This window comes from Phaethon aethereus (assembly GCF_964289735.1).
Source record: "Phaethon aethereus genome assembly, chromosome: 1".
Taxonomy (NCBI): Eukaryota; Metazoa; Chordata; class Aves; order Phaethontiformes; family Phaethontidae; genus Phaethon; species Phaethon aethereus.
Window position 1 is genome coordinate 156,243,462 of NC_138575.1, and position 22,025 is coordinate 156,265,486.

A 22,025-nucleotide genomic window follows, 5' to 3' on the forward strand; every position below is an offset into this window, starting at 1 on the left:
TGCAGACACAGTGGTGGGCGTTATATTACAGGGCGGTGAAATTATGAGAATACTTTGAAATAGCATTCAGAGAAGGACATGCTTAATCCCAGCTCCTGCCCCAGTGTTTGGAATCTGGGAATGAGATACCTGAAATAACACAAGCAGGTTGTGTAAAGCAATGACTTATTACTTTTTCTGAAAAATACACAAGACGTGTCCAGAAACGTGGTGTGATACTGAGTTGAAACACCAACGTGGGCTTATACACTTTCCCACTTGGTCTCCTGGAGGTGTTGCTACTTCATTGGCTCATTCTTCTCACAGTGCTCATTAGTTCCTCAGATTGGGATTATGGGGAAGGTTTTTAGGACCTTCTTAAACCATACAGGCAAAACAGCTTCTCTGGAAGATCATCTCTACCTCTATTCTCTTCTGTGGGAGTTTCCCTTGTGTTTTCGGAACCCTGTGAGTAGTATCAGTCTGGGTAACAAGGATCCTCCTGGCCCTGAATTGTATAATGATTAGACAAACTGTACACAAACAACTTTTTTCAAGACAGGCTAAAGCTGTCTCTTTGGCATACTGTATCAATACTTGACTAGATTCTGCTCCCATTTAGTGTGGAGTACAGCAGGAGTAATTCTGCTAAAACTGAAGATGTTAAATTAATGCCATATTGGTCTAAGAAAAAAACCAAAGTAAGATCCAGTGATTAAGATACATAAAAGGATTTTACATACATGCTTGCATAGGATTTTCTGTCTGTTCTCAGATGTCACCAGTATTAACTGCCTGCTATTATTCAGTCTGACTAGGAAATCTAGCTTTAGGAAGTCTCATTCCACGTTCTTACGCTGAAGATTAAATGGTTGTAAAGAATATCAAGATGTGGATAAGGAGAAAAAGGGTGCCATGAATGTCTGAGTTGAGTGGAAAGAATTTAACAGCTGCAGAACCACAGAAAGAAAGAACAGCAGGAGGGTCACAGTAGCTTTTGAGTGTGGGGCAGCTGGACTGCATATACACAAGTCCTATGAGCAGAAAAAAAAGCAGTCAAGAACAATTAATTATATTTTTCTAGGCACTGAAAGCACAGTTATATTTAATTAATCAATGAATACAAAGGAATTATTTTAAAACTGTACAGTAAAATTAATCTATCCATGTGACAATTTGCACCTTAATTACATAATTCAAATTTCCTGCAGAGAGCCATTAGCATAAACTTATGTGTTGCATACTTACTTCTTTAAAATGTTTATTTTAAAGATAGACTGCTTGTACTAATTTGAAAGGTCTATTAGTTTAACAGGCATTTCCTTGAAAGTGTTGCAATGTATAAGGATTAGTGAAGATACTAGTGGTTGATAGTATTTTTTTTAACAGGTTTATTTCTATGGCAGGCATTTCACTGAACTTCTTACTACCGTATATAAATATATGTCCATTATATTTGTCATTATGTGATGTCAACAAATTATGAAGTGCTCAATAATTATTTCTATTGAAACACCAAAGTTCTGAAATAATTTAATGTGATCAGTTGCTTCTTATAGGCACAAAGAACTTAGTCAGCTTGTGAGATACAGGTCAAGAACTTTCAATATTCCTATTTGTACACAAATATAATTTTATCTATTTCTATAATACAGGCTTTTAGATGGAATCCAGTGCTGTGATAGGTATTTTAGTACTCTGTGGGAACATTTATCCATGTTTAGAAACAGCACAAGCTTTTAAATTCACAAATGCTAAATATGCATAGATATTGTAAGGGTATCACAGAGTAACAGGGTTTTTTAGTGATTTAATAAATGTTTAGTTAATCCTGAGGGATAAGAAATGTCAAATGCTAGTGGAAACTGGATGTTCGTCCAGAGGTACCAAGAGTGATGCTTGACTCTGGAAAAAAAATTCTGTAAATAAACATTTTAAAATTTCATCAAATCATGGAGTCATAGAGTGGTTTGGGTTGTAAGGGACCTTAAAGACCATCTAGTTCCAACCCCCCTGCCATGGGCAGGGACAACTTCCACTAGACCAAGTTGCTCAAAACCCCATCCCACCTGGCCTTGAACACTTCTCCAGGGATACGGCATCCACAACTTCTCTGGGCAACCTGTTCCAGTGCCTCACCATTAAAAAAAAATTCTTCCTTATATCTAAGGAAAAATTATGTGAAATAATTTCTTCCTTATATCTAACCTAAATCTACCTTCTTTCAGTTTAAAGCCATTATCCCTGTCACTACATGCCCTTGTAAAAAGTCGCTCTCCAGCTTTCTTGTAGGCCCCCTTCAGGTACTGGAAGGCTGCTCTAAGGCCTCCCCAAAGCCTTCTCTTGTCCAGACTGAACAACCCCCAACCCTCTGGGCCTTTCTTTGTAGGAGAATTGTTCCAGCCCTCTGATCATTTTGGTGGCTCTCCTCTGGACTTGTTCCAACAGGTCCATGTCCTTCTTATGCCGAGGACCCCAGAGCTGGACGCAGGACTCCAGGTGGGGTCTCACTAGAGTAGAGTAGAGGGGCAGAATAAACCTCCCTCAACCTGCCGGCCACGCTGCTTTTGATGCAGCCCAGGATACAGTTGGCCTTCTGGGCTGTGAGCGCACATTGCCAGGTCATGTTGAGCTTCTCATCAATCAACGCCCCCAAGTCCTTCTCCTCAGGGCTGCTCTCAATCCATTCTCCACCTTGCCTGTATTTGTGCTTGGGATTGCCCTGACCTGTGTGCAGGACCCTGCACTTGGTTTTATTGAATTTCATGAGGTTTGCATGGGCCCACTGCTCAAGCCTGCCAAGGTTCCTCTGGATGGCGTCCCTTCTCTCCAACATGTTGACCACACCACACAACTCGGTGTCATCAGCAAACTTGCTGAGGGTGCACGCAATCTCACTCAGTGGGTTCCTTCCTTAAGTTAAAATAAAGAAAATCACTGGAACAGCTTAAACAGTTCAGCCAGAATTATGTTTGTGCCAAATGGAATTATCATTACCTAAGAATATTAATCTAGCTAGGAAAACAAAAGGTAGAAGAGAAAAAGGCAGAAAAATACCTTGCATACCCATAGTAATGGAGGGAGAACAATACCTTGAGGTTGTCTTTGAAACAGCTTAAAAGCCAGGATGTTCTCTATTGCACAAAACAATAAGTTCCCTCTAAGAAGCTCGACTAACAGTTTTATACATTCTGTACTAAATATAATATAAATAATGCTGAAAGATTATTCCGATTGCACACCAAAAATTAGGAAGCTAGCAATTGCCAGACTTAAAACTGACCATGCCCCTTTATTACCTGTATCTGTCTATTTTATTATCTAATTACACCCCCCTGCTCAAGGGACCCTTTTTCATGTTGTTCCTGTAGAACTCTTAAGTACATGACAAACATGAATAATTCAACTTACTTCACTGGAATGACACAAGAGTTTACACGCATTTATAATCACTTTAGCAAATGAAGGTTGCATTATAAAATTCAGAAGATGCCCAGCAAACAATGCTGATATTTATTTTTACCTTCTATAAATAAAATAAAATAAAGAATAAAGCTAGATGTCTGATCTACCACTGAAAAATCCAGTCAAAAAAGAAACTTTATTTTCTCTTTATACTCATTTGTCACTGTCAGTAAGCCCCAGAAACACCAGCAGCTTTATCATTCTCACAGTCCAACTCTGCGACACAGAATCGTAGAATCATAGAATAGTTTGGGTTGGAAGGGACCTTTAAAGGTCATTTAGTCCAACTCCCCTGCCATGAGCAGAGACATCTTCAACTAGATTAGGTTGCTCAGAGCCCCGTCCAACCTGACCTGGAACGCTGCCAGGGATGAGGCATCTGCCACCTCTTGGGGCAACCTGTGCCAGTGTTTCACCAGCATCATTGTCAAAAATGTAACATAAGGACTGATATTTTGCATGTACAATACCACTTATTCTGTGGGATAGAGGACTGATGATACCATGGTATAACTTCAAAAGCTGTTTCTGTTTCAACTCTAAAATGCTGTTCTCTTTTTTGTTAGAGACTGTTACAAACCATTAATTCTATTCCTTGCCATAGATAGGAGCTAGAGTGATAATGTGAAATACCTGAAAAAATGGATAAACGTAAAATAAGTCAGTTGAATCATATCCTAAAAATGACCATATTCCTTCATATACTATGAATAAATTCCAGGCCAATTAGTTGAGCCACCATAGGCATCTATGGTTATCTAGTATATTTCTTGTATTTTGAGTATTAAAGAGGACCTACGGGGAAAATGGAGAAAATAAGCCAAACAGCTTCAAAGAATCACCTAATGGCGGTAAAACAGAATATTCTATCCGCATTTAGTCTATTTGTAACATATAGAACTATTTCGTTTGTTCATAATATGAATAGGCCAGATACTATCACTATACTATCACATTGTACAAATACACGTCAAATGGCCTATAGCCTCTATACAGTCCCAAATACCTGCTTACATCTAGGCAACTCCCCAGGTGATGTACACCAATTCCGATATATGTGGCTTGCCATGGAGAATGTCAGTGCACTCTGAGTTCTGTCATCCCTCAAAGCATAATAATCCCCTAGATCAGCAAGTTTTAACAAAGGATTAATAATTTAGAATAATTCTGAGACTGCTGTATATTATTCCAAACAGAGCCCCACTATCAGAAAGGTTGGCAAAGGGAAAAAAAAAAAAAGCTCAGGGAATAAGAAGGAAGAGATGTTTAGAGTGATGGCGTTTGTCTTCCCAAGTAACCATTACACCTGACGGAGCCCTGCTTTCCTAGAAATGGCTGAACACCTGCCTGATGATGGTAAGTAGAGAACGAACCCCTTATTTTAATTTGCTTGTGCATGCAGATTTTGCTTTCCCTGTTAAACTGTCTTTGTCTCAACCCATGGGTTTTTTGCCCATCCAGTTCTTTCTTGCACCCCACTGGGGAGGAGTGAATGAGTGGTTTTGTGGGGCTGAGCTGCCCACTGGGGTTAACCCACAACACTTTAGAGTGTAATGATTACCAAAACTGCCAAAGACATAGTCATTTTAAAAATCACGCTTTTAAACTTTGTGGATGACCTTCATTCCACACAGGAAATTAGTCATTACCATGTTTATGAATTTGGGTTTAAGGTGCCCTCAAAACTGATGACCTCAATATATGTCATTTACCCATGTTTTCTTGCATTCTAAAAGAAAGACAAACAAAAATGATTGCCCTCAATCAGAAATATCACTTCCAGCTCTAGAGCAACAAACTATACAATGGCGAGATTGACATTTGGTATAAATTGGTATCATTACATCTACTTTAATGGAATATTGCTTTTTAACACCAGTCAGATTATGTCTTGCTCTCCTTGCAAGGATTTAGGGTATCATGGCACATACCAATGCACTTCCCTATTAGAAGGCTGATGACATTATTGTATAGCAGACAATAAAGCTAAAAGGGCCAGTGTTATAACCTATCACTTGGCAATCTACTCAGTACATCATTCTCACTAATGCCTTGCTTAACTTGCTCATGAGACTCTGAACTGTTTTGCTGTGCTTTTTTAATTCACAGATGATATATTCTAAAATATTATAACTTCCCTGCTCTCAAGAGGGAAAAAAAAAGGAGAGAGGAAAAACAGAAAATAAAAAAAACCCAACATCAAAAAGGGTCTGGGCAAAGGGAGTTCAGATGTGCAATGATGAGTCCCACACGAGATTCACAAACATAAACAGTGTATCTGTGCAATACAGCATCAGCTAATAGTACAAATTTGATCAAAAGATTACGGTGGTTAGTAGTAATGACTTTATGCCAATTGCAGATGGACAGACATCATTTGACAAAGCAAAGATATTAGCATGAATGTAAACTTCCCTGAGAAAAAAGATATCTCTCCAGAATGATCTCCAAGCAAAGGCTGGGTGAATTAGTAACAACGAAGTGCTCTGAAACCATTTTTGATCTAAAGTCCACTATTAGAACACTTACAGTATCAATGAACGCTGCCCTGATTAGAGCTGCAGGTTTCAGGATCTGCAGTTAAGTTGTGATTTCTAAGAAGAATTTCATCTAAGAAGAACTTCGTACGGAAATCAGAGGAAAACCTGTAATTAGAACAGGCTTTGAACGTACTTGTTTCACCCTCACTGCTATGATTATCATATTGTGTTCCATGTCTTCCTTCCTAATACTTCCTGTTAAAATGGATGTTTTGCCATCTTTTAAGTTAATTTAAAACAAAAATTCATCAGAATGTTAATTCTTTTCAACATTCTATTTTCAAAACATTAAAACCTTAGAGATTCTTTATTTCTGATTCACTTTATACAGCTTATGTGTTGTAATTTAGATATTTTAACATATTCTGTTAAAATATATAGGAGATACAGGAGAATAAGGGTAGTTAATGAAAAAGAGAGAGAAAAAGAAGAAGAATGGAAGAAGGGAAAGAGGAAGAAGAAAAGTGGTCTAATAGTGTACCTCCAAACCTGCACTTGACACTGTCTTACCAGTTAGCACAAACAACTGCTTATAATCTAAGTTGCATGTCTGCATATGGATAGGTAAAACCAAAGATTAAAATGATGCCATTTAAGCCATTTTTAATAATTGATAATGGTAAATCATAACATTCTAGTCACTTATCTCTTGCAACAACACTGTAAGAGTACATGTTCTCCTTCACAGAATGAAATTTTCTCTGCTGTTCCTTGAGCTGCAACAGAAGGCAGGATGGGAGCTCCATGATGGAAAACACAAGACTGAGATGAAAGAGTTAAACCCAGAAAAGACAGTCTAGAAACCTGAGCGACAATAATGAAATTCCAAGAAACACTCAAAAAGTGAAGAAATAAAGACAAGGAATAGCACGCTAGCTATTGGGCTTTCTGAACAACATGTTTTTTCTCATAGAAATCTTGCAATTCTCACCAGCTAAACTGGTAGGAAAGGCTAATACAGATGTCTTATTTCAGGACCTGTGCAACTGGACCTTGCAGTCTCCATTGCGAAGCAGTGTCCCAGACACAGGAAATATGTGTGACATGTGAACCTCAGTCTTCATATATTCACCCTTGACCAAGGAAACTGAAACACAGGCAGAGCAAAGCACAGGGTATAGTTCAGCAACTAATGGTAAACCACATTAGAGAAGGAAGAGAGAGGAAAATTTAATTTTCATTTCTAATCCAATTTGCAAACACTAACAGTAGAGAAACGTTAGTGGAGGAGAATGGTACCAAAATAAAATTATTATTCAGAATGAGTGAAACAGAGCTACTTACTGCCTCATTTTTACCTGAACATGCCCGAACAGCTGTATTCTTGTACTTCACTGAGCAAGAAATATAAGCTCACCTCATTACTCTAGATGGGTCCTTGATCACTATCATTATTTTTAAAAATTTATATTCTGAATGGCTTTTACAGGTCTTCCTTGAGCACCAAGTGAGGTGGATGACACGGAAGTCAGCCAGGATCCATTTTATTAATTGATGCAAATAGATTATCTTCTAGATATTAAGCTTGTACAACCCATCTCTCTCTGTGCATCAGAGAGTTTCTGAGCCCTATTGTTCTACACTGGTAATAAGAGAACACACTGATACTTACTTTTTTGTTGTTGCACCGAATATCAAAAACATAACAAATTACTACGTTCCCACTAAATTGCTCTTTGTATATCTTGGGTGGAATTACCCTCATTTTAAGTAAGGTATCAAAATGCTAAATGGCTGGAAAGAAACAGACATTTGCAGACAGTTCCTACTTCCATGGTTATTTTACTGTTTTCTTTCTGCCAGGGAAAGGGTATTGGAGGATATTTTACCTATGCATTCAATTTGGGCTGCAAATTGGAAACTTTGAACTCTTCACAACATTCATTGTGCCACTGCCTTCACTTAAAAGTAAAGCTAGAGTTTCAAAATCTAGCCTACTGAGAACAATTCTGATGATATTAATACAAAATACCTGGGTAAAGTTTTCGAGGAGTCTAAAATGCATATTACTCAAGGCTTTCTATTTTGAAGATAAGATAAAAACTGATTTCTGTCTGTCTGCTCAAAGAACTTTAGAAATTGAGCCAACACTGCAGGCAAATTCAGCAGAAACACTGCAGCTGGAGTTGGCAAATCCACTGAAATCACATATATCATTTCATAATTATATTGGTGCTGCCTGTTTTTTCAGCATTTAATAGCATCTGACCTTATTAATTCCCATTTTTATTATATATTCATTGACAGTAACTGTCACAGCTTCCACTTAAGAACCAGAATTTGCACAAGATTTCTCTTCTGATGAACAAACTTTCATGATTGAGGGTTTCACCTAACAGCTGTCAACTTTTACTTTGATAATACAGAAGCAAAACCAGTAAATCCAAAAAGGACAGCGATAGAAATAATGATTAAGCTTTGTCGCCCAGAAAGAAGTGCTCTTGCAAAATATGACCTTTCCTTAGCTGGTGTCTTTCTTTAGCCATTGTAAGAGTTCAAATGTGACTCAAATATATGCTAAAGACCAGCCGTATTAATCCCTAGTTAGATATTAATAAAAATTTATTCAAATTCATCCAATTAAGAAAGCAATCGTATTGTCTGTATCACTGACAGAATATCCAGGTTTTCTGATATTCTACCTCTTCACCACAAAGGCCCCTAATTCAAACATTCTCTCTTTTTATTAGCCAGCAAAAAAAAAACGTTTTAAGTTTTTTGTTAATTAACTTTTTTTAACTCTGACCACATACCTATAAGATAAGGAGACCCTGAAAGTAAATGCATGAAAACTGCAGAGAAAATGGAAGAGGGCAGCAATTCACTATCTTTTGGGAATTCAGGTTGGGATTTGGGCAACAAGTCCTCTTTGATTTTGCACAGTACTTTCAGAGCTACCATTAATATCCTTTACTTCTTAAACCAGGTAAGCCAGGGAGAACTGCATAGTACATTCACTGTGTTGTACATTCAGCTCTAGAAAAACGAGATTTGTTTGCATCACTACTATAGAACACTGAGCTAAGCTTTGTACTTCACAGCTTTGTGATCCACAAGGCTGTGAACCACACAGCTGCATCCACTGAAACTGCCTATCAGCGGGACTCCGATACACAAACTGACCGTGAAAATCTTACGGTTATGGGGGTACCTCCCACAGGCACCCTTCTGGGGATAAATTTTGCTACCTCTAAGTTTTATTCTTGGATTGATAGTTCATAGGGTCACACTTGTCAACTGTAGCAGGATAGCAGGATATCTTGTGTTTTACATCTGTAGGCCTGTTTTTCCCTCTTTGGGGCCATCTGGTGTGACGGATGCACTCAACCCCTTAAGCAAACTAGCAGTAATTTGGTACAGGCTCTAAAGCAGGTAAAGGCCTGAGCCATAGCCGGGCCAAAAGCTCCTCTAGTTTCAATCTGTTCTCTGAAAAAAACACAAAGGAGCAGAGTGACTCAGTGATCACCGGTGCATATGAGCTTGGAACACCGATCATGCGATTAACACAGGAATGGCTTTTCCAGGACTCATTTATCAAGGAACAAAGAAAGTTGTGGGCACAAGGAGTCTCATGCATACCTTTCCCATCGCATGTAATTTGACTATGAGCCAACAACCCTTTTATTCCACAAATATGACAGCCTAAGTGAGCCTTCTTGGAACTCTCCCTGCTAGGCAGCGTGGCTGTGATCTCCCCTTGAGCTGGGACACCCCTCAGGGTTGCTCGTTGAGGCAGAGAGGCCTTTTACCAATGGCAAATCTTTGGTAAGCAACTGATGTTGCCCATAACCTCGTAGTATGGTAACTTTGATGTTGGTAACCTTCATTTGTACCTTGGTAACTTTGATTTTGGCTTGGTAACTGATTTGTGCCTTGATAGTTTTGAATCACTGTTCAAACGATTGTGCCACACAGTAATAGAGTGAACCTTGCCACTGAACTTCATTAAGTCGCACTTTTACAACATCGTATTAAAACCGCTTTTGCTAATACCTTTGCCAGTGGTTCTTTAAGCAATCTCAATTCCCCATTTGCAACAAATTGGTGTAGTCAGCAGGACCCTAAACCAGGATTTGCGACACACAGTCAAATTGCTAGTTAGCATGACTCAAATGGGGAGGAAACCCTCCTCTTGAAAAGAGAAAACCTGCATGAAAATCAGGAGTCCTTACTAGTATTTAGCATTTAGAAACAAGGACAGCACAGAGCACAACAGAATAATAAAAAAATTACTTATATTTCTATTTCTTACAAAACATTCAAGAAAAAATTAAGATGTAGGCAAATTTCATTATTCTCAGGTGCATCCATCATTGAGTTAGGAGATGGAAAACTATTTTTTCTTTCTCCCTCTGTGTTTCTCTGGTGTCAGCTGTCAAGGTCTTTCTCCCCATAGTAATGGGGAGTAATTCCTTTGCTCCTTGGGGCAAGCCATGGGGAAGCTAAACTTTTTCAGCCCAGTAAGAGCACTCAGTAAGAGCATTCACTTGTTTACAGTTTCATACAGTGAATAAAGAACAATTCCTTCATCTTCCCATGTGTTTTTTTTCCTGAGTTTTCTGTCCCCCCATCTCAGTATAATCAATATAATATTAAACAAATGCATTTAGTCCCTACTTAAAAAAAAAAAAAGAAAAAGAAAAAAACCTCATCCTCATTCACTGTGATAGAGGCTATATTTTATCCATGAGCTTCTGAGTATGATGGCTCCTTTCAGATGTGAAAGTATGACAGAAAGTGGAGGCCCTATCTGTTGGTATATAATTCTGTACTTGAAGGTAATCAGCAAGGCCTCATTGTCCTTGAGATCCTCTTCAGGCTCATGATCCTTCCTTAATTATGAGGTTTTAACTAAGCTTCTAACTATGCATCTCTAATGAGAGTAATAGTCTTTTTCTGTTTGGTTTTTTTTTTTTTTTTTTTTTTTTTTCTTTTCTTCTTGGTTCCAGGATATCTCAGAGTAGAGTCTGTTCATGTACACACCAGTATCATTGTAGTCTGTTATGATCACTACTTGTCCTAATTGACATTTTACCTGTTTGTGTGGTATTTGTATTTGTTTGGGATTGAGGGACCCTAAGTTGATGTCTTTTTTTCTCTCTTTTGCAACTTGAAGAATAATAATCAGTACCTCAGAGAGAGAGGTATAGACTCTTGAGCAGCATCCTGACTGCTCTGCAAGAAGCAGCTCTTGGAAAGCCATTGCACTCAGTAGCTCAGTGACTGTGCTCAAAGTCTGCCCGAATGCATATCAGTGCAACCACTGCTGCCCATGTAGGGGCTGGAAATCACAGACCATTCTGATCCACGCAAAAGAAGTAGAAGAGCCACGATGGAGGAAAAATAATTGCAGAAATAGAGAAGATACTATTTTTGCAAGTGTTAGAACACTAGAAATGCTATTTTGACACCAAAGGAAATAAAAACTTGAAAGGTGAGAAAGTCTATCAACTTCAGGTCTATATGCATATATGGAAATCTGACAAAATAATTTCTCATTCCAATCAATTAATAGCAGGACAAGACCAACAAAGCAAATCCAGTCTACAGGAACATTGACAAAACTAATTATATAGTTTCCAAAACCATCCTGTCCAGTCACTGAGAAACAGAGAGATGTAGTACAAGTGGCAGTTTTTTAGAAGAGTTTTCAGAAAAACAGCTCATAATCTGAATTCAAAAATTCTTTATTCTTTCTTACCTTTCTTACCTGGCTAAAAGAATACGGCATTGAGAATTGACAGTACTTTCGAACTGCAATCTAATACTATCATTTCTGCTTAAAAATTTTGTACTTTTCATCCAATAATAGAACAAATAGCCACCCCCTTGCACCACCTGAAATGAAAAGAATTATCCAAATACACTGAATGTGAATATGAAGGTTAAATGGTCATGGTGAGTACAGTGGAGAATTCGCATGTTCTGCTGTTCAAAGTAGGATAAGCTTTGGCCTGTGCGACAGGAATGGCTACTGTAAAAAGCCTTACAACGTTGATGGTTCCTTGCGGTACTGCTGGGACAAGAGCTCTGTGTTCCTATTTGTACACAAATCTAAAAATCAGTTAGCGTCAAGAGATGTGTGCAGAGTGATTATTGCTGACTTCTGAGTAGCTTCAACATATATTCACAGGGAATATTATAAAATAGACCTCATTTTCAGTGGCACCATGCCAGCGCCACCAGTGTTTAACTCATTTTATGTATAATAACACAATTAATAGGACCTGGTGCAAATAGGTAAAAAGACGGGGACTCAGCTGCAAAGAACCTATAAAGATAATTTATTGTGGAGGAAAAGGGATAAAGACAGACAGTAACAAAACTAGCACACTTTAAAATAATAGCATAAATATTGCTGGCATCATGTTGGGTTTTGTTGCTATTCTTGTTTTACTACCATTACTGCAAGTAAGTATTTATTGTGAGATACCAGATGTCCTCTAGACTTTTAGGTAAAAATTTGTCTTTGGGATCTACTTGAAGGAGTGGAGGAAAAATATTGAAATTATATTTACATCTTCAAACATTCTTAAATAAAGTTCCTCCAAAAAAGACAACATGCTGGACTCATGCCTATACTGTTAGAGCGAACACGCATGGGACCGTTCTCTTGCACCGAAGCCGACTGAATAAAATGACCTTTGTACGTATGGTTACTCTCTCTTACCCTCCACGAGAGAGCAGCTACCTCCACACTGCTCACCAGAAAGGGTCCCAGGCCTGTGCCACCCCCAGCCTGTATCTGGAATTGCAGTGGGAAAAGCTAGGTGGCAAGGATCAAATCGCTGCCAGGGACCGTTGCGAGGATTTAGCAGTAGAAAAGATTGCATGGGTTTGTGCCCATGCAATAGTCCCTCGAAGTGTTCAATTCTGTAATATAGAAACGGCTATATAGGGATTGCCCCTACCACTTCTGAAGGTGAAAGCAGCCCGCGTTCCCAAATCTCCCATTACCAACATCTTCTCCTCAACCAGCCTGCACTTCTGGATTCATGCTGCTGGATGAGTATCGTGGTAGGACAGAGATGGCTTACTTTTGAAACACGTGGGATTATAAACTGCTATACTTCTGCACGTTTTTAAAATTTACAGAATTTCTGGGAGAATATGATCCTGTCCAAGCAGTAATTTCCTGCTTTTTCCAAGAAGGCAACTGAAAGTTTAGATGTGTGTAAACAGCTCATATTCCCGTGCTGTTTTTCAGAAGTAAAATAATACATACGCAAGATCATGACTGCTTGATATATCAGTCAAGGAGTAGAACATGCAGAGAGGAGGAACACGTGCTGTGTGCATGAGGCTGCCAACCAAACATCTCTTGGACAAGAGGTGCTCTTTCTTTGCTGAAGCAATTGAGAATATGAGCGAGTCAAAACACCGAAACTGAATTGGGGATGGGGGAAAAAGAGTTTGCCTTCAGCCATCAGCAGTGACATACATCTTTTTTGTCTTTTCACATTAATTCAAAATTCCACTAATTTCTAACAACAATAATAAAAATGGAGTTGTGGTATGAGCATTAATAACTCATCACCATGCAGAAACAAATCCTAGCATATGAAATACAAATACTGAACCCATGACACCTACACTGATAAACTTGAAAAATTAAACTATTTCTCATTCTGCTTTTTCATTACCTGGAGACAACATGAAATATTTTGTATTTTATAAATTGTATAAATAGCATAAATGATAAAAATATAACTATTTTATGGAGTTATGTTTTTTAATTGAATACATTTTGCTGATGATTTTTATAAATATATTTCCACAAAGATCATAATTCCTTCAATTAAAAATAGCAAGCCTACAACCATTGCTGGCAAACATGATTTTTCTCCGAAGAAAGTCTGAAAGGCTCATCAGCAAAACAACACCGCAAGCACTACCAGAACATTATAAAAGACTTTGTACTGTAGGTAAGAAAAAGTTTTTATGAAATCTAAAAGAATTTACCTTGACAAGAAGTCTGTGAAAGAGAGACGTATTGGATATCCATGTCGTATGATTTTGACCATGTCTAGGACACCAACGTACTGCAGTTGAGCAGACACATAAAAATTGTCAAAAGTATCTGGCAACTTGGAGTTATTAGGCTTTATACAATGAACAGAATGTGGCGTGCAGTTCTGCAGCTTCCCAATAATATCTGTGAGTGATTTCTGTAGGAAAAAAGTCAATTATCAATCATTATTATGCAGCAAAAACAATTGCTCAACACATATGCTTTTCCTAACCTTTTAACATCATTTTCTCAAAAGGCTTGACCGGGCCATACAAGTGGCTTTCTCAAGCATATGGTTTTTATTTCTTCCACTGCAATGTGTAGAGACTAATCCTGCCTTTATTTTATTTTTTTTTTTAAGTTTCTGTCCAGAAGATGTTCACTAACCCTGAGCTGTATTGCCACAGTAGTTGGGCCCCCTCGTTCCAGTCTCTGAAGAAATGAGGATGTTCCTTTCTTTTTCAACAACTGTGGGGGAGAAAAGCACACACATAATACCTTTATCTCAAGATGGGCAGTAAACTTTCTTTTTCATTCTTACACAATTTACTAACAAAGGCAAACATTTATACAAATACTATAACACAGACAATGATTTGACTTTCAGAAAGAATTGGAAAAGTGGATAAATATCCTCAAGTATCTGCAGAGCCATGACTGGCAAGAAAATTTTTATTTTGAAAACAGCTGTATAGCATTGGAAAGATAAAATAACTTTTCCAAATAACTGGGCAAAGCAATATGATCTGGAACTCTAATGCAGAAGCAGAACCTGTAAGCAGAACTTGTGCAGTTAGTATCCCATACAGTCTGCCTATAAGTAGCATAATTCTGTAACTCTCTAAAAGGTTCCTTATGTCTTTGGCAGATGCTTAAGTGAGTAAATGTAAGCACAAATCATTAAAAAAATCTTGAAGGCAAAACAGTAATACTAATATTTTAAAAAAACTTCTCTTTTCCTCCTGCACAAGTGCACACAGGTAACCTTTTTTCTTTTCTTTTTTAACCAGTTTTCACACATTATAGACATAAATTATCAATAACTTCGTATCTAATTAGAACCAATGTTTCTTATACATTAGAGTTGGAAGTGGGGAACAAATTCATTTTTTGCACTTCTACTTCCTATCTTTGAGACTAAAATGGCAATAATAATCCTAAAAGTCGTCCCAGAAATTAGTGGGTTTTTGTTACACTTTCTATGGGAAGGCTGGCAAAATTATTGCATTACAGCATTCAGCCAAGCTCTTATTCAGCCAAACCTCTGTATCAATGACAACCTTTTAATCTCTGACTTTTTTTCATTGCCTTTCTCCAGTCCACATACCCCATAAAACTCCCTTTCTATCAAGTCAGCATGTTTTGGCCTACTCCTGTCTTTTTCCAGTTGCATCAAAAAAGTGTACATTTCCTCAGCTTGGCCCACTCAAGCCAAAATCCATTAAAAATATTGCAGTGCAAGCAACTGTCTACTCACTATACTAAAATTTGAAGCTCTTTTTTACTTCAAATCTCACTTACCAGGTTGCTATAAGATTTTAAAGGCAAATTCATCCCCAACTTCAAAACAGAAAAGTAAAAGAGATCTACTTGTTCCAGGTCTTCTCATAAAAAGAACCACTAGCATGCCGATGACACTTTTCAGTTAAAGTTTACAAAATAATTGAGGAATACAGCTAAAATAGAGTTTTCTTCACTTGACAGATAATGCACTCAGCCTTTCCTCCTGACAGATTAAGTCACTAGTTCAAGACCATTTCCAGAGTTAGTGGAAGAGCCAGGAACAATGCTTTGGATGCTAAAGTTCCTGCCTGCTGTCCTGTGTTGCATATTTCTTTCCATGGGAAAGAAGTGTTTGCTTCAGAACAAGGGAGAGAAGAGAAAGGGTACAAGACAAAGACAAAAAACTGAATTTAATTTAAACTCTCCAAACTTGGACATCTTCAGCTATGCGCGAAGGAACAAGACCACATCACTGAAGGTGTACTTCTCTACTACTCTCTATACAGCTTTGCATTGGAAAACCTTGTACCTCTATCTACAGAAAAAAAATGCATATATGTAACTTTGTAATCTCTGTTAAGAAGCTAGAACCTCCTCCTAAAACTTCTCTCTTTACCAGCAGAATATTTTAAAGTTTTAACCAGAAGACATGCCAAAAGCTTTTCAATAGATGAGTTCTTCAACTAACAGACAATGAAGCAGAGTGTTCATAAAGAGAAACAACATAAAGTCAATGGAAAGAAAAGCCTTCTGTTAGTGATGTGCATTCATATGACTAGCCTTCTGCTGTATGAAATCTGAAACCCACTGATTTTTCCAAAGGAAGTGAGGAGAAGGCAACAGGGCCAAAATACGCACTAGGAAAAGATTACAGAAAAACAACGGAGCAAGAACTGATCTGAGCAAAAGATCACGTTTACCTTAGGATGGATACACTGTTCTATTGGACCCTACTACAGGTAGAGTGGTGAGTTCAACCAGGTAGACCATCCTTACCTGTGACAGCAACCTCAAAATCAAGTGAAGAGTCATTTATGGAAAGGTAAACAGGTAATTACATGGCAATACAGAGAGAAATCTGTAATTATATAACCTAGCAAGTAGCTAGGACTGCAGATGACAAGCTGAAAGGGGAGGGGGATCACAACAAACTCCTATCTGACCTCTGAAAGTGTCTACTTCTCTTCCCTGGATAGGGTGGAGTCTAGATGACTACCCATACACAGCAACATGAATACCTTCCATTTTGCATTTCTCACAGCCTACAATATGATGTATGTTGCAACTCAAATTTCAGATATAAAAGGAATGCCAGTCTCTGGTTGATAATTGTTGTCTTAATGTCCCTCTTTCTCCACCCCACCCTTTATTTTTTTTCCTCTTTATTGCCTTTACCCTCAGGATAAACTCCAATAAAAATGAAGTGGTTATGGTTTTCCAATATATAGTCATTTTAACTCTAAGCTGATAAGAAATGCCTCTTACATTGTGTTTCTAATTGCAATAACAACAACAAAACCACAAACCCAACATTATTCCAGCCCATCACAGTGAATTTTCAAGGCTAGACTGGAAAAGGGAAGAAATTATTTGGGACAGCACAGTTATAGGCGTGAGTTTGATCCACAAAAGATTTTAAGCACTTACCCACTTCCAGCTCCTGCATCAGGTGCCTATTCCAATATACAATGTTCTCTTTTTTGCCACCGGAACAACTTAAATATCTAAAGTTCTGCTTCCATCCCGCAGGGCAGCACAGTACCTTGCTCAAGTTAGGCCAACTTAGAATCTATGAACTAAGTGGTATTCTGTCTCACCAGCGCAGCTCTTCTCAAAGCCTGCCTTTGAGAAGCCAAGCCATCCTTGTCTCTGTAGGCAGATGAAGGATGAAGCTCTTCCCACCTTCCACCTAATACCTAAAAGTGTAGAGCATTCTCACTGAATCTAGAATTTCTGACTTAATTTATCACACTTCCCAAAGGAATTTGAGTATATATCTTCTATCTCTCAAGAGAGTAACTCCAGGTTAAAAGCTATGCTGGACTGGTCAAAAACCTGATAGTTTCAGAGATCCCAGCTGTGTGGTGTTTCCCCCTGGCTTGATGAGCCTTCTAACTTAGACATGCTTTTCATACTTCCTTCCATGTATGGGACTAGGATCTTTTTCACAGCCTTAGGAAGCTTCCTCTAGGAAGCTGTTACTATAGTGGAAAGGCACCTAAAGGCACCTTGTGATGCCTCAGCTGTTTGCTAAACATAGCCTTAAACCAACACCATTCACTTCAACTTAAGTTTTTCCACTGAGATTACTGACAAGAACAGTAGACAGGAATTATGCTGCTATCAGCAGGGGGACTATAAGGAAACTCCTATTGCTATTCTGTGGATGTACTTGCATAAAGCCTTCTACAATGACACATGAGAGCAGGTTCCTTAATCCCATGACAGAATCAATTTTATGCAGCTGTAAGCCAAAAATAGAGTCGTAGGATTCAAGAAGCCTGGTGAGGCAGCTGATGTATTGTGAGAACTACTTGCTTCTTTTCTAGAAGAAGGAGGAATTCCAAAGCTCTGTCAAGAATGGACTCAATAAACCGTTATATCTCGTCAAAGAGAGATGTTCCAAGTGACATGAACAATTAATTTTCTGATAGCCTCCCAAGTCCCTCTGCCTTTTTTTTTTTTACTTTTTTGGCTGACTTAGCTAGTAAAAAAAGAGAGAAATTCAGAAATGGAGAGAGTTTGATATGATTTCAGATTAACTGGGAAGATTTACATGCAAGTGACCATTTAAAATAACAATGTTTTCCAAAATGTACAGTGTTGATCTTCATACAAAACCACTTTTTGCAAGCAAGAAATCTTCTCAGGTTAACACAATAAAGACTGAGGTTTTATTTTTGCACTTCCTGTGTCTTAATTTACTTAACTGTTCATCATAAAGACAGCCAAGGAGACAAAACAAAGAAGTGTTCCTATACAGCAAAAAATCTGTGCTATTGCTTCCACTGCTAAGCCCTGGGACCACAAAATCATGAAATGATTCAGGCTTGGAGGCACCTCATGATCTGGCCCAACCTCCTGCTCAGAGAGTCCAAGAAAAAGGTTCTTGAACCAGCATTATTAGTGGTAGTAAATTATAACCTGTTAGTTCTCACTATGACTTTAGTGTTGATATTACGATTGTTTTATAGTTTTAATAGTTTAACAGCTATAGAGAATGAAGCAGAGAACAAGGAGATTTCAGCAATGACAAAGTAACTGAGAAAAATCGTCAAGGAGCAAAGAGCAGAGAGACCTAAATTCTTACCTTGCTGAGCTCAATATATTTCTTTGCTTCTCCACTTGCACAGGCTACTGATGTTTTTTTACTCAGCAAAGCTGCTTTACACCCTTTGATTTTAAGGGAATGATATGGAGGAACAAGTGATCCAGTTTGTGTCAACTTGGACTGGAACAATTGATTGATGAGTACATTTTCACTGGCTGCGAAAAAAAGAAGAAATTAATGCATGAAGATAAAATATAGGTTAGAAAATTCTACATCTATTGTATTTGGAAGTAAAAAGACATACAGTAGGAGATAGAATTAAATAAGTAAACTTAAAACAAACCAATAAACTATTATATTATGTTAGTTATCAAAGCATTCAACATCCAAGAATGTCAGCCATCAGTAACACTATTTTAAAACATATTCAGGTCCTGTGCTGAACAAAACCAGGCAGGAAACAACACTTTCAGACTGTCATCTGTCTAAATTTAATTACTTATGTGATAACCACCTCTGAATTTTGTTCCATTGCATACTCCCAATTTATCCATTTAAAAAAGCAATATAAGAGATGCATTCTTCACAATATTTACCTAACATGTAGTATTTAGAAATGATCAAGGCACCTGGCAGAAATAAATTATAGACACTCACTGCACCAAAGAAAAATAATTATATAAAACACAATATGGAAAGGGATGGGGAAACAAAAGACAAGGTGAAGGACAGAACTGCAGCAAGCTGGGTTCACATTTCTCTACATCAAGACCACACTTACAAACATTTACAGAAAAAAACCGATGCCATATATATGTTTGATGCAGTGGTGATAATTAGCACAAAACAAATACACTTCCAAGAGGTGTTTTTAAAAATAAAAATTCAAACTTTAAGATAGATAGGATACTTTGTACTAATTTCAGTCAAGTTATCCTTTATGACATTATGGTCATGGGCTTTTTAAGATGAACATGATAATTACATGCTCTTTGTACTGCCACAGCACAAATAAGTATTAAAAACCTGTTGTGTGATACCTCTTTACCCATCCTTAATTTTTATTACTTTTTTTAAGCACTAACAAACTGGCATTATGATCACACTCATCATGTGAATAAAACAAATGAAAAAACAGAAAGATGAATGGAATAAGCATTATAAATAATGTCATTAAGTTTAGCATAGCAAGCAGAAATCCTCAGCTTGCTCCTCCATAGCTGTCTAAAGATATATTTACTAGATGCTTAAATGCAGTAGATGTGTTTCCCTTTTTCTGTGGAGGTTACTATTCCTTACTTAAGAGGAATAATGCAATTATGAGGAAGATAGTAAAGCAGATAATTGAAACAAGTTTAGCACAAACAGTGGACATAGTAAACCTCCATATTTTTAAAAGAAGGATAAATGTAATAAGTAGCATTAGGAAAGACATTAAAACTATGTCCTTCCAATTAAAACAGGTAAAACCTATGTCAGTAGTCTCTCCTGGTTTATTTGTTGGACAAGTACGCTTCACATTCCTACACATATATGCAAATTACTTTAACGTTGTTAGCATATTTAAAAGTTTTGATTAAGGAAAGTAAATTCAATGAAATTCAAAGGAAGCATGCACTTAAGGTATATGTCTACATAACTTATGAAAATGATCCTGAAGGAAATATGTCACTGACAATCAATACGTTTTAAGCCTGAGTCACTTAAAAATGAAGGAACGTAGCCCTTAAACGAGTTACATGATTGTAAATTTTCTGCTTTCAGAATTTTCCCATTAATTGTAATTGTTATTATTATGACTTCTTAATTATATATACACTCACTCTCAACATATCAAACATTTTATATCCAATCCAATCCTCTGTTCCTCCCTTTTAAGAGTTGCATAGCTGATTACACAAAATAGCAATGAAAGTACAAAAGGAGACTACATGAAAGAATGGAAGAATGCGCTCTCTTGTAGAACATGCTGGAAGTTTCCACAGCTTCTTATACTCTTTGGCAGTTTATCATGTGAATTCCAAGTGGCGAGAACTGGGATGGCTCTAAAACTATAATCAATAGGATTATATTCAAGATCAATTCTTCCATTTCTTTCTTCGTCCTTAACGTACACTCTTTGACTTTAAAATACATCAATTATATTGCTAGGGAGTTTAGCTAATTTCACAGCAAAATTGTTAAAAACCCAATACATTGTAACAGCAGGGCTGATTTGGAAGACAAATATGACCTTCAAAAGACCTCTATTTCTATAGAAAGAAATATAAGTATATAATATATTAAGTTAATATATTCAACTACTCTGCAGTAGTTGGAGAAAAGACAAATAACTTCTCAGGATACACTGACATTTCCCTGCGGAAAATATTTTGGTTTTCTTCACAGAAAGGGTAAATGATAGAGGTTATTAATAATCTAATTATGAATCATTAATTAATAAGCTGGGATGCTTTATTATTAGACATAATTATATCATATGCACGTGGAAAGGTATTTAATTTTGTATTTCAATGGACATTTGTATCTATTCACTGAAAAACATAAGAACTCCCACAAGTTCCTGCTTTTAGAAAGATACTCAAGCAGTGAAGCACATCCCACTGCAGTCTCTATGATTTTGGGAGCCTTGTTTACTTTCCCTATTTGTGGGGTTTATTTTTGTTTTAATTAATACTCAATGATTTCTTTAAGTCATACTCATCTATCACACTAATCCTTCTTGTTCTTTACATCACATCACATGAAGATGCTTTATGTTCATGAACTCTAAAAGTTTTCTAAATTAGAGCAAATTTCAAACAATGTGTACATACTTCAAAAAGATGAGGGTGATCTTTTTTACTGTAAATAAAATATACAAAAATTACTTTTAAAACTAAAATGAAAATTAAAGTCAAGTCATAATGTCTTAATTTCTAACAACAACAACAGGAACCACAAAACCATTTACTTACTTTTCATTACAAATATGAGATTTTGTGAAAGGGTATCTTTATTTTTTTCTATCGCACCAGCAATTTCATAAGTAACCTATAATAAAATATTGTGACATCATTAGTAATGACCGATGCATCTTTTAAAATCTTGCAGCAGTAGAAATGAACCTATGTTTTTTTCTACTCAACAGCTACAGGTTGGCATGAGGTAGTGTCTTTTTTTCCTTACATAGTGCAACAGTATTAACCAGAAGAACTGGTGGTAGAACATTGTGTGTCTCTGCAAGTATACAGAAATTTCATCAGACTGATTCTGA

The 22,025-nt window shown here is 37.2% G+C and overlaps 1 protein-coding gene across 1 annotated transcript in view; it reads right to left on the reverse strand.

Moving 5' to 3' along the window:
• Window positions 1-22,025, reverse strand: part of MYO16 (myosin XVI) — a gene marked incomplete at both ends in the record, with an annotated part of 338,331 nt that overhangs the window by 73,348 nt on the left and 242,958 nt on the right. Inside the window, 4 exon segments of the mRNA XM_082013934.1 lie at window positions 13,947-14,152; window positions 14,383-14,463; window positions 18,809-18,984; window positions 21,727-21,802. Coding sequence (XP_081870060.1) covers window positions 13,947-14,152; window positions 14,383-14,463; window positions 18,809-18,984; window positions 21,727-21,802 — 539 coding nt within the window.